The sequence below is a fragment of the Platichthys flesus genome, chromosome 6 (genome assembly GCF_949316205.1).
Source record: "Platichthys flesus chromosome 6, fPlaFle2.1, whole genome shotgun sequence".
Classification (NCBI taxonomy): Eukaryota; Metazoa; Chordata; class Actinopteri; order Pleuronectiformes; family Pleuronectidae; genus Platichthys; species Platichthys flesus.
This window is the reverse complement of record NC_084950.1, coordinates 19,203,106-19,218,932: the sequence shown is the minus strand read 5'-3', so window position 1 is coordinate 19,218,932 and position 15,827 is coordinate 19,203,106. Positions and strand designations below refer to the sequence as shown.

At 41.5% G+C, this 15,827-nt stretch overlaps 1 protein-coding gene across 2 annotated transcripts in view; it reads left to right on the top strand.

Annotated features, from left to right (window-relative positions):
* shisal1b (shisa like 1b) overlaps positions 1-15,622 on the top strand; it is a 36,714-nt gene extending 21,092 nt beyond the window's left edge. Inside the window, exons 3-5 of one of the 2 annotated variants that reach the window (XM_062389980.1) lie at positions 16-229; positions 3,220-3,522; positions 12,209-15,622. In XM_062389980.1, coding sequence (XP_062245964.1) covers positions 16-229; positions 3,220-3,522; position 12,209 — 518 coding nt within the window. In that variant the 3' untranslated portion in view covers positions 12,210-15,622. Of the gene's footprint in view, positions 1-15; positions 230-3,219; positions 3,527-12,208 lie in introns of those variants that run through there. The other variant, XM_062389978.1, reaches the window with a different exon arrangement.
* Positions 15,623-15,827: the final 205 nt, after the last annotated feature.

Here is a 15,827-nt window from a genome sequence, read left to right as displayed (position 1 = left end):
TCCCCAACACTGCAGCTCTCTCGGCTCATTACCGGGTGTGTGAGCCCTACTCTGACCACAAGGGGCGCTACCACTTTGGCTTTCACTGCCCGCGCCTGTCAGACAATAAGACCTACATGTTCTGCTGCCACCACAACAACACAGCCTTCAAATACTGTTGCAACGAGAGCGAGTTCCAGATGGTCATGCAGATCAACCTCACCACCACCTCAGATGGATACGCACACAAGTAAGTAACACTCTGCTGCCAGTATAACACAGTCTGACCCATTTACACTTTCTAACTGCCCTGTTAACCACCGGATTTGTCTCAGTCTCTGTCATGGGAATTTCTCAATATTCAAGCACAAGTCATTACAATGTCTTTCTGGAAGTTTATTCTACATCTGCAGATGGGCATCAATGTACAAGACCATGGGATAGATTTCATACAATGAGCAGTGACATACAAGAAAAAGCAACTTTATACATCTCCAAGCCCCTCCTAGAGAGGAAACAATGTGAAGTAATAGGTGATCAATATCCTGTCACCTACTCTTTCCCAGACCCCTGGAATGTAATATCTGTTCAAGATCTCTTTCCCAATGTTTACAACCACAAATCCCCCGTGCTGTTAAGTCTTTGTTAGGTGACCCTGTCAGTGAGGAAGTCATATAACATCAGTTTGAATGCAACCCTGACTTCTCAGGGAGACATTTCTTATCTTTCTAAACATCAAAGTAGTTCCTCATATCAATCATTGCCCTAACTAAAATTTCTATCACAGTCTCATTTAAGATTTTGGTTTTAGTTGGATTACTGTTTTTGTTTGGAAAAAATTTAAATCTAAGGTGCAGACAAACAGGGTATTCCCTTTTCACCACGGGTGGCAGCACAGCTGTGATGAGGCTACTATGAAGAGGTCACTATATTCTAGGCATATACCGGATGCCCTCCTCTGTGACTTCATTATGTCCTATCAGGCCCTCTGGTAGTGTATACCTTTTCCCCACACAATTTATCCAAACGTGTTGGTTTAATAACAAGTTATGTTGTAATTTTACAAGAAAAAATGTTAGAAATGTAGGAGTGTTAAGTATTTTTTAGGCTATGTGTCAAGTTAAAGGTGGAGTACAAGAAGAGCAGCCTGCCATTAAGTTATTACTTTATTCTCCAAATTTTTAGGTAATTCACAACATATTGCAACATTGTTTTTGAAATCTCAGCTCCAATATGGTCCAAATACTCTGTCATAGAAATTTGATGTATTGTGTAAGAAAAAGAGAATTCTAGATGGATGGTTAGGACGCATACCACATAGGCTCAAATTCCCTGAGCAGCAAGTCCCCTGATTGATTTCCCTCCGGATGGACAATCTGCTGCATGTCATTCCCCATGCTCTCATTTCCTGTCCGTCTCCACTGTAACCACAGAGGCATAAAATACTGAAACTATTGCAAAAGTAAAAGAAGGAAGAAAACATTGCGTTGCTGCAGATGATTAAGGGACAAAAGTAGCTTATGGTGAATCGTGAGCAGAGTTTATTGTGTTAGAATGATCAGATAGAACAGGCAGATTCAGAGAAGTGACCCTTCCTCGGATCAGATGAGCACTGCAGACTCACAAACAGTTCCCCTCCGTCCACAGTATCACTGCCATTGACACCACCTGCTTCTTGCTCAGAGACTTTTGTTGACATTGATCTCCACCTTCGAAAAGCATTAACACGCAGCACGGAGAGGAGCAGAGGCTGAGAGCAGTTGTTGTGTTGAGAGCGGGTCGCCTCCACACGATAGCTCACAAAGGCAGGTGTTAAGTGTTGGCTATTATGTGAAGTACCACCATGAGTGTGTCATAGGGATACACACAATAAATACAGGTGCACTTTTACAGTATTATTAATAGTAAACTAGAAGGTGGCAAGAAACGTCGATATATTCACTATGTGCAGGTTTGTCTGAGTGAAGGACTCAGACAAACAAGTCTCTCGACCGCTGGGAGCTCTCAGTGGGAGGTTTGGGTGACAAAACCACAGCTCTTTGTACAAATCTCCTCCCAGCAGGCCTCTGTATGGGACGGTTCACACTGCCCTGCAGCCGGTCATGATATTTCATTTTCGTGTCAGACGGCCTGTTGGGCCGCTCTTTGATCCGAGCTCAGCGGAAGATGGAGAGCAGGTTTGATGTTTAACACCGGCCAAGTGAGTTAAACCGACCATTATTCTGCTCCGCACTCACACTGTACGGTGAAAATTGTGTTACAGTTTGAGATTTATTGAAGTATGTGAAGTAAAACGAAGGCCTGTATGGGTTTTTTACAGGTCAATGCATTGTATTTATGGCCTTTTATATATTTACAGAGTAGCCAAAATGATGCAGGGTCCCAATATATGCAGAATAAAAGTCATCTGAGACCATGTTTTTAAAACGCAGCAAGAAAAACCACAACCCTTTGACATGATAATCAATTGCATGTGCTTTCCCACATTGAGACGGCTGTTTAAATATTGAATAACCCAACATCATTTTTAGTTGTGTGGTCCAGATTGATCCCTAAGAACATTGTGCACGTATAGTTTGCTTACCCTGGTTGACCCAACTTGGAAAACCCTGCTGGTTACTCAATTCAACATAAAATACGAACAAATTAGATTTGAAGTGAAATCTCTTTCAGTGTCAAAATATTTCTTGGGAAAATCATCCAGATAGGACTGAGTCGCCTTCACTTTATGTTATGTTCCCCCAACGAAATGTTCTCAGCATCATAAACAAAGACGTTGCCTTCAGAAATATTAAGTTGCTCTTTTTCTGTCAGAACTCCTGCTGACTGAGCTGGTTTTATGTAATGGATGTGGATTGAGTAAAAGAAAGTACAAATTAAGTCCAGATGGATCATGCAATATATGGTGGAAATGTATGAGAGGTGAAAACAAGGAGATTTTAAGAGGCACAATAAGGAAGCTGAAATGAAATAAATTTAAAAGTATTTTGAGCTAATGAAAGTCTTAACGTATTTATAAATAGCGAATGGAGCAAATTGAGGTTTCTCTGTGGTTCTTATCCAGGGAGGAATTTAGTGAACGTCTCGACCTTGCCACATGAAGATCAAACATTCACACCTGGCAGCTCTGTCATAGCCACAGCTTAAGGGTATCTGATGGTAGCTTAGAGCATGTGAAGAGTGGTTATCATCTTGTTACCAGATTACACTGTGCTAACGCTCTCTGTCTGTCTCCTGAAGTAATTATACTGCCCTGGTCGGCGTGTGGATTTACGGCTTCTTCGTCATGGTGCTGCTGGCGCTGGACTTCCTCTACTACTCTGCCATAAACTACGAGCTGTGCCGGGTCTACCTGGAGAAATGGGGTCTGGGCGGCCGCTGGCTCAAGAAGGCCCGGAGTCAGTGGCACAGGTCAATGCCGGAGGAGAGTGAAGCCCAGACTCCAGCCCAGTCCATGGTGCCCAGCCACTACCAGCCCCGACACAGCCTCCGAGAGGAGAGCCACAGCCCGACGCTCCTGCCCTACAACACATCCACCGCATGGTGAGTCACTGTCTGTCACGTGACCACTGACAACACATGTCGGCTGTGAAGCTGCATGAACCACCAGACCAAGATTTGCCTCATAGAACATGTCTGGGTAAATAGCCTTCACAGAAAAGTCTCAATGGAGGAGTTGGTTCTGTATAAATGATCATTAATGAATAATAGGCAGGACGCCACATGAGGCTGTTGATGTTGGTTTGGCCGGGAACTATATTTTCCTTCCTGGGGTAGTGGTAGACAGAGTGTCCACAGGCCGTTACTAAAAGCATAGTTACTTGTCGGTCTCGAGCTCTCTGAATTCAACTGGCCCAGTCCCCATTGGTGGTTGCCACAGCAACCCAGGTCGAGGCATAGACCATTAGAGATAGAAGAGAGTCTCCAGTGAAAGACAGAGGTATAATAAGTATAAAGATTTATTCTAAATTGATATTAATATTAGAACACAAAAAGTCCTTCACAAGCAAGTAGTTCAGCCAGGCTTTTTCTACTATGTAAGACTTAGGAGTGTTTCAGGACAATCCCTGAGAGATTTTTATAAATCACATTATTTTAAAATCAATTGCTGCTGGTACAGGTGAGGTTTATACTTTGAATACTATGCTAAACTATTATAATCCAGCATAATTTGTGTGTTATATACTGTATTATTAATCGTAATCTTCAAACTAACATAATCTGTTGAGTGATGTGTTGTAAAAGTAGAATATTTGCTTCTGAGATGTACGGAGCATTGGCAGTGGAATTGATGAATTGAGTAGCTAAAAATGTAAATACAAAAGGAAAGTAAAAGCACCTCAAAACTAATGAATATAGCTCAACTGTAATGGATTCATGTTTGCACAGGGGAGAGGGGCTGCTCACTGACAGGTCTGTTGTCTCATGTGACGCAGATAAAGAACAAGTTAGAGCCTGCTCTGCATGCAGCTCTACAAAAAAAGATAAAAAATGGTCAATGTTAATATCACAACAAGTGAATAAGTTCCTTTCATTTCTTTTTAACATTGATTCTCTTTGTCGCTAATGTTTTTCTTGTTGCTCTTGGTTCTCTGTGTGTTATTATGGAGAGCTTCTTGGCAGAGAGACAGTGTCGACAAGGATAAATTTCCCAAAGCCAAAATGGAGGAAGCTCAGACTTCAGGCTCTCCATTAACTTGTTAAATGTAAAGGGCCAAATGTAAACAGAGATGGGGTCAAGTTGCTCAGTGCCTAAAAACAAACCAGTCGCACAGGAACTCAGGATCCCACATAAATGGCTACCAGTGAGGCAGAGCAATCCTGAAAAGCAAGTCAAAGTATCATCTCTCCACATGTCGAGAGGTGTTTCTTCAGAGAGAGGGCAGCTCATTTACTTACTTATTAAAAGTGTATTACTCACATATAAGCACTCACACACACACACACACATACACTTGACTACAATGATAATGTTTAATCTGTTATCAACATAGACTGTTTATAGACATGGAAGACATGATTTCCTCCCAAAAGTTAATCTGAAGAACCTTGATCGCCACCTAGGGGCTGGCTGTGGTATAGGTCATGAATCCTGCCTCCTCCACATTAGTGGATCGACATGGACCAAGGTAAAATGCCAGGGAAAACATCAATAAGTTTGGTTTCAATTAGTTATTTGATGCTATAAAAACGATGAAACATCATGATTTCGACCTGAGACTGACTCATGATTGGTCGAGGGCATGTACCAATGTGCCCCCCCGCCCACACCATTATGCAAAATATGAGGGCGTTCATATCTAGGATATTTAAGCTTCATAGTGGGAGAAAGTAAAGACACATTGTCCATCTTTATATACAGTGTATGGTTATCAATATCAAGAATTCCATAATTTCGATAAATGTTTTTTCTCTGAAAAAGTAATAAAGACTTTATCAATATTTTACGAACCCTTCAGCACTCTAATGGACATATTTCTACACAGCCTCTGATATGTATTTGTCTTTCATCTGAAAATAGCTGCACTGCCTCCACACGAGACTCTTTGGTAAGAGAGAAGTCCTCTTGGTTTTAAGTCAGACTGTCTCATTACGGAGCTGTCATCATTAATGATTACAGAAGAACAGAATAATGTGAAAGCCTCACTGTCCGCCAGGGGCCCCTGACCCATATTTAACCTAAATGATTCCACTCTGAGTCACATAAGAAACCCTTCGCAGAGTTTTCTGTGGAAAAACACCATCTGCTGTCCTGTCAGTTTATCTGTTTATTACCTTTGAGAGCCGTCACAGGCGTCTCAAGGTGTGTTAGACTTTTGATTTGCAACCCCTGGAGTGAACTGTAACACACCACTGGGAACTTAGCCGTTGTTCAGACTTGCATTACACAGCCGGACAATCATCAGAGCACAGCCCGGACAAACCTACATTTTTGGGCAGTCAATTTTTCATTCGGGGTTCTCTGTCTCAGGTGCTGTGCCCCCCTGATGTCTGCTTGGGACTTAGGGACTCGCTAGAGGTAGACATCTCTCTCAGGTCATGATAATTTAATGCGTACAGAGATTTGACAAATGGCTCTGAGAAGCAGTGTGGACAGAGGGAGCCTGAGATAGAGGAGCAGGGGTGCTGGAGAATGGTCCTGGGGCTGCTCTGCTGGTGGAAATGTGGTTAGCTGAGACTGGACACATCCACAGAGCCTCCTCATTAGACACAAAGTCAGTTCACTATGATAGGACTCATCAATCTACACTCTGGCAGAGTTGACCAGCTCAAGCTTAAACTACAGGATGTCCAAAAAAAAAAGGTATTTAAAACTTCAGCAAGACTATCAGGGACAAAGTGGGCCTGGGAAATGAAAACACGCTTATAGCCCTCATGCTAGTCACAGTAATTCATGCAGATTGTAGTGACAGAAACTGCTTCAGGATGAGGGGCGGTGTGGAGTAATCGTACATGCAACATCTTTTTTAACTTTTTAATAAACAGGACAGCATTTACAAAGAACAAAAATATTCCTGTGTAATCGTTCACTTCTGGGGGAAAAAAGTGACAGATGCTGGGAGCTAAAAACAGTCGCAAGCGGTTTCTGGGGCACGATTAAAATAGCCTGAGTGCAGTTTCACACGGGGAAGCATTTCCCCGTGTGTTCGGTTAATGCTTACACCTTTTCTTGTTAAGTGTCAGTCGCCACGTCAGGTGATTGTGTATGTTTACCACAATCTATGTCGCCCACACTGTGCGTCATGAAATGGCCCATGGCTTGTTCGCTGGGGTAAAGAATCCCCAGCGAGGATGCTGGGTAATGGCTCAGAAAACTGCGTCCACTAAGTTAAACATCTGCTGGCCAAATGTAAACAGAAATGGGGTCAAGTTGCTCAGCGTCTAAAAACAAATCAGTCGCACAGGAACTCGGGAATCCCACATAAATGGCTTCCAGTGAGGCAGAGCAATCCTGAAAAGCAAGTCAAAGTGTCATCTCTCCACATGTCGAGATGTGTTTCTTCAGAGTGAGGGCAGCTCCGCGTTCAGCATGTGGGAAACCTATTTACCATATCGCTACCTGAGCAGGATGGTATCTGCTGCTGATCTGCTGGGGGGTTTTCAGTTTGGGCAGCTTCGGAAGCAGTTATTACTTTATCTCTGTGGATAACCTTTATTAGTTTCTCCTATTCATGTATTCACATCAGTTAAAACAAATAAAAGAAGCTCAACTGGTGTCATTTCTTACCAGGGTCTGCTGAGCCTGATATTAATTGTTTATCTTAGGAAGAGTACTTTTTTATGAGCGTGGAATTGCCCGCAGATGAGAGTTTACTCACAGAGTGATGTGGCTGTCGAAAGGCAGCAGCACAGAACAGGCCTTTAACGGCTCAGTCTATGACAGGTAACGGTAGGTAGGAGAGTAAAGGTGGAAATAATGAGATGAATCTCTGTGACGGGTGAGTGGAGCAGAGCCATATAAATAATATCAGGAACACCTGTGCTTTTCTTACATGTCAAAAATGTCTGCAGTGAAAAAGACAGGATTGTTAGAAAGAGAGAGTTTTTGAAAGCAGACTTGTTATTTACAAAAGGTCCAGAGGTCACAGTGTTTCTCTGTAATAGAACCTGAAATGGGCCGTGGCCTTTGTGTGCCCTTCCTCTTCAGGCTGTGCTACACAGGGCCACAAACCAGAGTTGCTCTGAGCCAGTGAATACAAATCAGTGGTTTTGTACCCGATGGGGAACTTTGGCAGTTTAAAGATTGTAAAGTAGCTCAACTGAAGCCCCTTTGACACTGGACTCTACCACCAGCATCTGGCTTTTTTATTTTCAGTGTGAACGGGCACAATTCCTGGTTTAAACGACTCCGCAGAGGTCGTGGGTATTTATTGGCTTCAACTCCCATCGACAGTCATAGTGATACGATTCCCAGGCGTACACACTAATATTTGCCCCTTGGCGAACACAATACTATAATGTGCCTCATGTATGAAATGAAGGTGGTGCCATGATCGGGATCGTCTGCCGCCATCTTAGCCACGAATTCCATCCGTCTCCGTTCAAGCAGTGATCCAACATCATACTACTGCTTCTGAGTTTGGACCAACTGAAATAAAAGATAAAGCTGTGTGCCAATTCAGTGGCTGCATCCTTCGTAGGTTGCATTCGAAGACTGTTTATGGCAACTATGCTGTCCCACTGTAGCTAATGAGTCAATGATAAAAGCAGGACAAACTGGTGACAATCAGGTAATCCCCTGTACACCAGAAAGCCTCATTCCAGCTCTGCCTTTTCAGAGTGCTCGGTCTACAGAGGCCAACATCATCAAAGACCGAGTGGACCAAATCCTCCGAAGGACACAGCCCATGAACTGGTACATGGTTCATGCACTAGTGTACTCATTTTCAGGCATATTTGGAGGCTGAACATGGCACACTAGAGAAAGAAAACAGAAGGGCAAACAGGAATCCCCATTTGTTTTGTGTTTTGTCACCTTAAAACATAACCACATCCATACAATTGGTGTATAACTTAATTGAAAAATAGGTATGAAGGTTTGGCAAGTACATATTTGCATTTAGGAGGACAAAATACAAACTGATGTAAATTCCAATTTAATACCAGCTGCATGAGAGTGCACGAAACTCACCTCAAGGCAGCCTGATCCCCACATACTGCAGGAGAGAGCATCAATAACAGTTTGCCAGTATGCAGATGGAAGGCAGAACCACTTGCTTTTGGCCCTTGTTTTCAGTCTTATCTCTAAGCTAACCCAACAGCTGCAGGCTCCGGTTAAATATTCACCATGCAGACATGAGAGTGGTATTGATCTTTTCATCTAATTCTCTGCATGAATAAGCAGTGTTGAACTACTCCTCTTTAATCCAGCTTAGTATCCATTTAAAGTAACACGTACGGTACATGACGGGTTGTGTTACTGAAGGGGCAGCGGAGCTGAACTGACAGGCTTGTGATGGTACACATCTATTGCACCCAGCTCAGCACATTGCCATAGAAAGGAATATAAACAGACATTTTGGCATTACAGATCTTTAAAGGGTCCTTTGTAAAACCCTTTAAATGCTAATAAATGTCCCTGTTCCTCGAAGCTCCTGCTCTGTCTCCACAAAGCACTCAGCAGCATTTACGCGGCAAAGGTCGTCCACTATTGCTATTAGGACATTAAAAGTCTGACCGGCATCCCAGTTTGTGCCAGCCCGGTTAGCCCACTGATCCACCTTTTGCAATTAGTAACACTGGGGAGCAGCAGAATCTTCTGAATATCCTTTTAAAAAGAGCTGGCAGGAAGGATCCACTACATTATCACTTACTTTACAATTCCCTGTGCAGCCTGCCCACTCTGGCACTCTTAGAACTGCTAGAGAGTTTTGATCACATCTGGCTTTAGTGATGAAGACTTTCTGTGTAAAAAAACTGTATAATCAAGATTTAATAATATCCTGCTCCTTTGCTCACATATTAAGAGGCTAAATTAAAAATACATTGTCTTGAAGTTGGTTTAAAGCTTTGTAGGCAAGTGTTTAGTTTAAAACATGCTAACCATCTAGTTGCCAGCCCATCCCATCTTGTAATACAATTTACTACCTCAAGAGGTGATAATGAGTCACTGTATGAGTCATGGTAATAACGTCCATCTGACTTATCATGACTCAGTCTCAGCTGTCAATAACGATGTTACATCCCATTTTTATAGCATCTAATCAAATAATTAAAACTGCACTTGGACATACATCAGTGTGATACGAACTACCTTAAAATGTTATTTGATATATACTTTGACTTTACTTTTGTCCAAGTCCCATCCACTAACATAGTGAAGCCATCGTGTATCACCTATATTGCATCCAGCCACCAGGGGGATGATTTGGCCTTACTTTTGGAGGGGCTGTTATGTTATTAGACTGTGCACACACTTTATGGTCAAAAGCGATAGCAAATTTTTGTGTGTAAAACCTCTTATCAAGCCTGATCATCATCCAGAAGATAATGGTGAGAGAAATAAGATGTTGGACAACATTCAGTGACACTGCTCATAAACCAAAACAGGTCATATAGTCCCTGTAGTGGTTCATAAATCACATGGCACCAAGTGGCAGCAGCTGCACATCATGCCGTTCTCCATCCACTCACTCAAGGGTGGTAAATTACTGGGACAGCTCAGCTTAGCCAGGAATGGAGCGTTCTTTGTGAGGTGGCATGTGCCATCCCATTCAAATATGTGGTAACCAATCAATCAATCAAAACTTTATTTATGTAGCACCTTTCAAGCGAAACAATTGTATTTCAAAGTGCTATGCAATTGTATAAAGTGATTGACATGGACAAAAAGTAAAGAAAAAAAAATGAGGCCAACGACTTGTATATTGTAAAATATCACAAAGTAAATTATAGCACAATAAAATGTTAATAAAACCAGGAATAGATTATAAGATAGAATGCAACGCATATGTTTTCATCCAGTGGCACTGGCTCTATCTCAGGCATTAGTGAATCAGCGTGATAGTGAAAACAGTCTTGAATCACTTGGTAACAGATAACAGCACTTAAACAGCCGCTGGTCTGTCTGCAGAGGAAATGACTTTACTCTACACAGGAAACTGAAACAGCAATTTGACTTTTTTACTGGGTCAGTTTTCTGTCAGAGTTTGATCAAAGCAAAGCTCCTGCATATTCACCCCCATCCTTGGCTTGCTGTGGTCATAATAGAATTGTACATTATGATATTATTCCTGGCCTGTCTGTCCACAGAGCACCATGCCAAGAGCTTGTCCAATTAAAGCAACACTCTCCATGCGGTATGAGTTAATTAACATCATAGACTCTACAAAGGCAGCCATGCACAGAGTCCTGCTGCATGCTAAAGGGGAAGAGCTGGGGAGTAGTTTTGCTCTCAGCGAGTTGTAGAATGACTTTTGGCGTAGCCGCGAACCAAAGAACTCGCTGCAGTTTTTCATGTTTATTTTCGGGCAGGGGTTGCGATCTTTAATTAGATCTGTTTTCACATGTTAACTGTGCATTTTTGTCATTTTTCTGGAGTGCGATAAAATACTTTATAATCTCAATAGAACAGTGAGGACAAGCATGAATGTCCTGATGATAAACATTCCTCTGTTCATCCAAGAATGCAAAAAAAAAGAAGCCATAAAGTGAGGAAAGCTTTAATTTCCCAATTAGCAATGTGGATCTATTATTTTGGGCAACAGAAGTGAGTGCTGCAGATTTGCTTAATAGAGGTGGGGTGAGTTTAAGGTTTTTACAAGAATCAAACATTATGAATCAGATAGCTGTTTGAAAAGCAAAGCTGTCCCTTTTTATTTGAGTTTTCAGGCCTGATTTCGAATCCAATATATTTTCCTATGAAGATCAATAAAGCTCATGAAGCATAAAGTACAGACATTATGATCTGAGGCTGTTTCAGCCGTGCAGCTAAAAGCCTTGTGTTGATCCACCAGATTTCTTTCCAAACATTTGCTTTGGCAATTTGGTAGATTTTGATGATGATACTTTCATTCAGGATGATTGTACGAGATCTTATTATTCATATATGTGAACAATATTTTTTTCTTTTTCATTTGCTCAGCTCTCCTAAGCTTTCAACCACACTGTGTGGCCTTCATCAGTGGAAGGAGAATGGTAGTTTTTATGGATATGGTTTAGTTGTAATCAGGGCCGCAACTAACAATTATTTACATTATCTACGAATCTGCAGTTTACTATTATGCAATACTGATAAAAGCTTAACAATTTACCAGAATCAGTTTGAATAGTTCGAGTACATTTTCTCTTAAAGATCGATCTCTACATCTTTTCAGCCCTTTCATTTGATCTAACTATGGAGTCCAAGTGTTATTACTCCAGTTCTCCAATTATGCTGTTTTTATTTTCGCAATTTCTCACGGTTGCACCAATGTAGAAAAGATCCAGAAACCAGACTGAAACCAGTCTCACAATCTGCTGCAGAACATTTGTGATCTCTTATCCGTAAATGACCAGTGACACCCTCCTGGATTTCCCTTTTTTCAAACTGAGCCTGCGGGACATTGTTAAACCTCTCTCTCCCCTTAGTCACCTGTCATGTCCTCCACTGCTGCTGTGAAATAAAGATGTAGTTTAAAGTTTCCGGATACAAGGAGACACTGTCATAAAAACATTCTTGTACAACTACTCTTTCCCCGGTCACAAATGTTTCCGCTAAATTTCTCTGTCTGTGTTTTGTTTCTGGCAGAGTGATGCTGCGAGTGGATGAGCTGAAGAGTTGCAGCTTCTTGTTCCCTCACATGGCACAGAGGAGCTGCCCCCTCAGACGTCACTCTCTGGACCACATTTGCAAAGACCACTGGTGGGCTAGCCATACCGAGGTGGTTAGAAGTGACTACTGCACCTTTCTAATGAGCACAAATCACCCAAGGACGGACAGAAGCAGGTTGATAAGGAACTTAAGAACCAAATTTGAAAGGAAACGTAGAGGAAAGTGCTGCTTGGGCCACAGCAGAGCAGTGACACACACACACTCAGCTGCTTGAAGATGTTCAGTGATCCCCTGAAACGTTCGCCGAGGCCTGGAGTACCCACAGATAAATCCAAGCTCAACTGGATAAACTGTACCGTACTCGCAAGCGACGAGGCTTGCCTGTTTTTCGACAAAAGAAAAAGAAGCTCATCTTTCTAGATATAAAATGTTTATTACACTGCTGTGTCAGTTTGTGTTCGGTAGCAGTTAGACACAGTCATGGTTTATCTATTCGGTGATTTATTTGTGTGAAGTAGTGACAGAAATATATGAGTGGTTGACATTCAGAACATGTAACAGCTTAGGTCGATGCTGAGCATCTCGCTTAGAGTAGAACGTCTTTTGGTACTCGCTGAAACCAGACACAAAACGTCTCTGCAGCCATGTTGAAAACATATAATGTTTTGAAATACGTTAGTCTCCTTCCTGCAAAACAAGTTGGTTCCCTCTATTGGAACATGTCTGACAAAGACATGATGCCACACAGTTATGAAATTTACATTAGGTTCATCAAGGTCTCTCTGTGGCTTACAGTGACAGTGAGGAAAAGGAATCCAGGGTCTGAATAAGTAATTTCAACTAAAACATTTATAAGGATCAGGGAAGCCTTCAGCAAAGCAAAGAGTGTTGTGATAAGTTAAACATGACCTCAACCCTTGGCTATGAGTGTAAAAGCCCCTTTGAGATGATAAAATATAAAGTACGTCTGTGACAGTTGACTCTGTAAATTCATCCAAAGACTTGTTTGCCCTTCGTCATCACAGGAGCTGCCTGAAAAACAGCCCCATTAGCAATATGATGCAAATGATTACACATTATGCTCTCTTTCATAAGATGCACTCTATATCCCACATTGGTAACAGACAATTACAAGTGATTAGCCATAGTGGAAAATGTAAAGAACACATAGAAAATCTCCTTCACTGTCAGCAATAATGTACAGTAGCTTAAGCAAGAGGGTGAAATGAGCTGCCTGCCAAACGAGCCCTGGGTATTCAGTGAGGTGTAACGCAGAGGCTTCTGCTGGTTTACGTTCAAGATGAAGGTTAAATTGGTGAAACAGACGTAAAGTGTTCCTGGGTAATGAAATCGTATAGAAAAATCTCTCCTACCGTCTCTGTGTCAGACTCATGAGAAGAAAAGTGAAAACAATGTTCACATCCTTTAAAAAAAAGCTTCTACTTAACGCTGCCATGGTTTCTTAATATAAGCCAATTATGTTCTCAGTAAACCAATCAATAATTAGCTTTAAAAACTTCCCGTTATGATTTGTGATCGATAAAAAAACACAAATATTTTTAAATCCTCCTAATTTGAAGCCAGCAAATGAAAATTAGTTTAAGACAATTTATTGATTATCTTAATATTTTTCTATTTTCTAAATTAATCAGTTAATCATTTAATCTATAAAATGTGTGAAAATAATGAAACTTCCTATTATTATTCCTGACATGTGAGTTCATGTATTCATGTAAAGCTTAGAATCCTGTTGGAACAGACAAACGGAAAATTACTAAAACAATGAATTGATCATTAAAATGTAATCGTTTGGAGTTGCAACTAAAGAATTAAATTATTGGTTATTAGTCAGTTGTTTTCACAATTATCAATTGTGCAAGGAAGTGTCAGTAAATAGTGAGAAATGCCTGTAGCAAGTTGACCACCTCAAATGAGTCCTTTGTAATGTCCAAAATCAAAAAAATATTTAACTATCATGTTAGACAAAGAAAAAGAGCGACTTGAACTTAAGGACTGTTTGGAGTGCTGGGTGGTTATGAAACTCTGTCCATTCGGTCTAAGCAGAGCAAACAAAACAGCTGTTGATGCCAGACTGTGTCTGAGTGACGTGTGGACAGCAGGTGGACAGAAGATGGGCACAGTACAAGAGAGGGGCCCGATCTCACATCTGTAGTCCAGCAGCTGCCAAGCCTGTACTTGCACTGAATTCTCTGGTCCGTGCACATATAGTGCAAACGTCCATGTCTAAAGCAAATGGGATAAAACGCTAATCCTGGCACTGCAGTGGTGGTGGTGGTGGTGGTGGTGGTGGTGGGGGGGGGGGGGCTCCTCTGAGCTGCCTCAATGGGTCTTGCCTCCATATTTATCTCTCTCTGTTTCATGCAGTGTAAGTGGACCCTAACAGAACTCCAGTTAAGTGGGAGGGGGGGCTGCTGGGTGTCATCCTCGGTTATCCGCAATAATATTAACATTTGCTGAGTATTTAATAGCGAGTTAATTCCCATTTCAGTGGCATCACGGCATATCACTTTCAGGGCCACAGCACCCGAAGGTGTCCGAGGGAAATAATTGGCCTGGAGATCAGCAGCGGCTCTAAATATCACTGCGCTTTGCTATAGCTGCCTTCGTATTCCCGAGTGTGAACAGTCGCGCAAACAGGGAAGAGAAGTTTGAACAGGTGCAGACATACTAAGGGGTTTTAATTAGTCCCCGGTGCTGCATTGAATGGGAAAAAATGTAATACGTAAGAGATCGTGTCTGGTTTTCAGGACGCTTTGCTATGTCTTCTGAAGTGTAGTAAGGCAAAGTAGGTCTGTTATTATCACCAACGAAGTAATAATAAACACATAGGAGAAAATAAAACTTCATTTCCTTTCTGACGAGCGGTAGCAGGGTCGAAAAGGATTCCCTCCAGAAACAAAGGAGGAATCTCTCGCTATAGTTTCTTACAATGTTACAACTGGGTTTTGTGATGTTTTCTGTTTTGTTGAAAGCAGTCTTTACTCTGGCCTGATGTGATGTAGTACTGTAAAATGTATCAGCTCAACCCTCTTCAGCCCCAAAAAATAATAAAAAATATATATATAAATAATTAAATTGATGGGGAAAGCGAGCACACATCTGTTTCAGTCTCTCTCTCTCTCTCTCTCGCTCTCTCTCTCCAGGTTGTCATGGTAACAGTTGCCTTACAGTTGAATACACACCTGTACACACAGAAGCTTTGTAGTGGTTGATACCTCACTTTTTGGGTGTGGTGGTGGGGACATGCACCACGTTCTGTCTATGTATTCACTACTAGATAGAATGTACCGTTTTCAGTTAGATTGTTATTGCACTTGTTGACTTTGTATCGTCACAACAGGGAAGAATAAAGTTTTATCTTTTCCAGTGTGTTTAAATCTCTCTGTGTCAAGTGCTCTTCAGAAAAAAACACCTTTATTTCATTAAGCCTTTGCAGACCTTGTGTTAGTGAAATGTTATCAGAAAAGTTGAAAATATAACCCAGTATTTCCTTTAATAATATATTCTAAAATGAAAATAAAAAAAAGTGTATTAAAGTGCATTTAATATGTTTTGCTTTACCTACAATGATTTG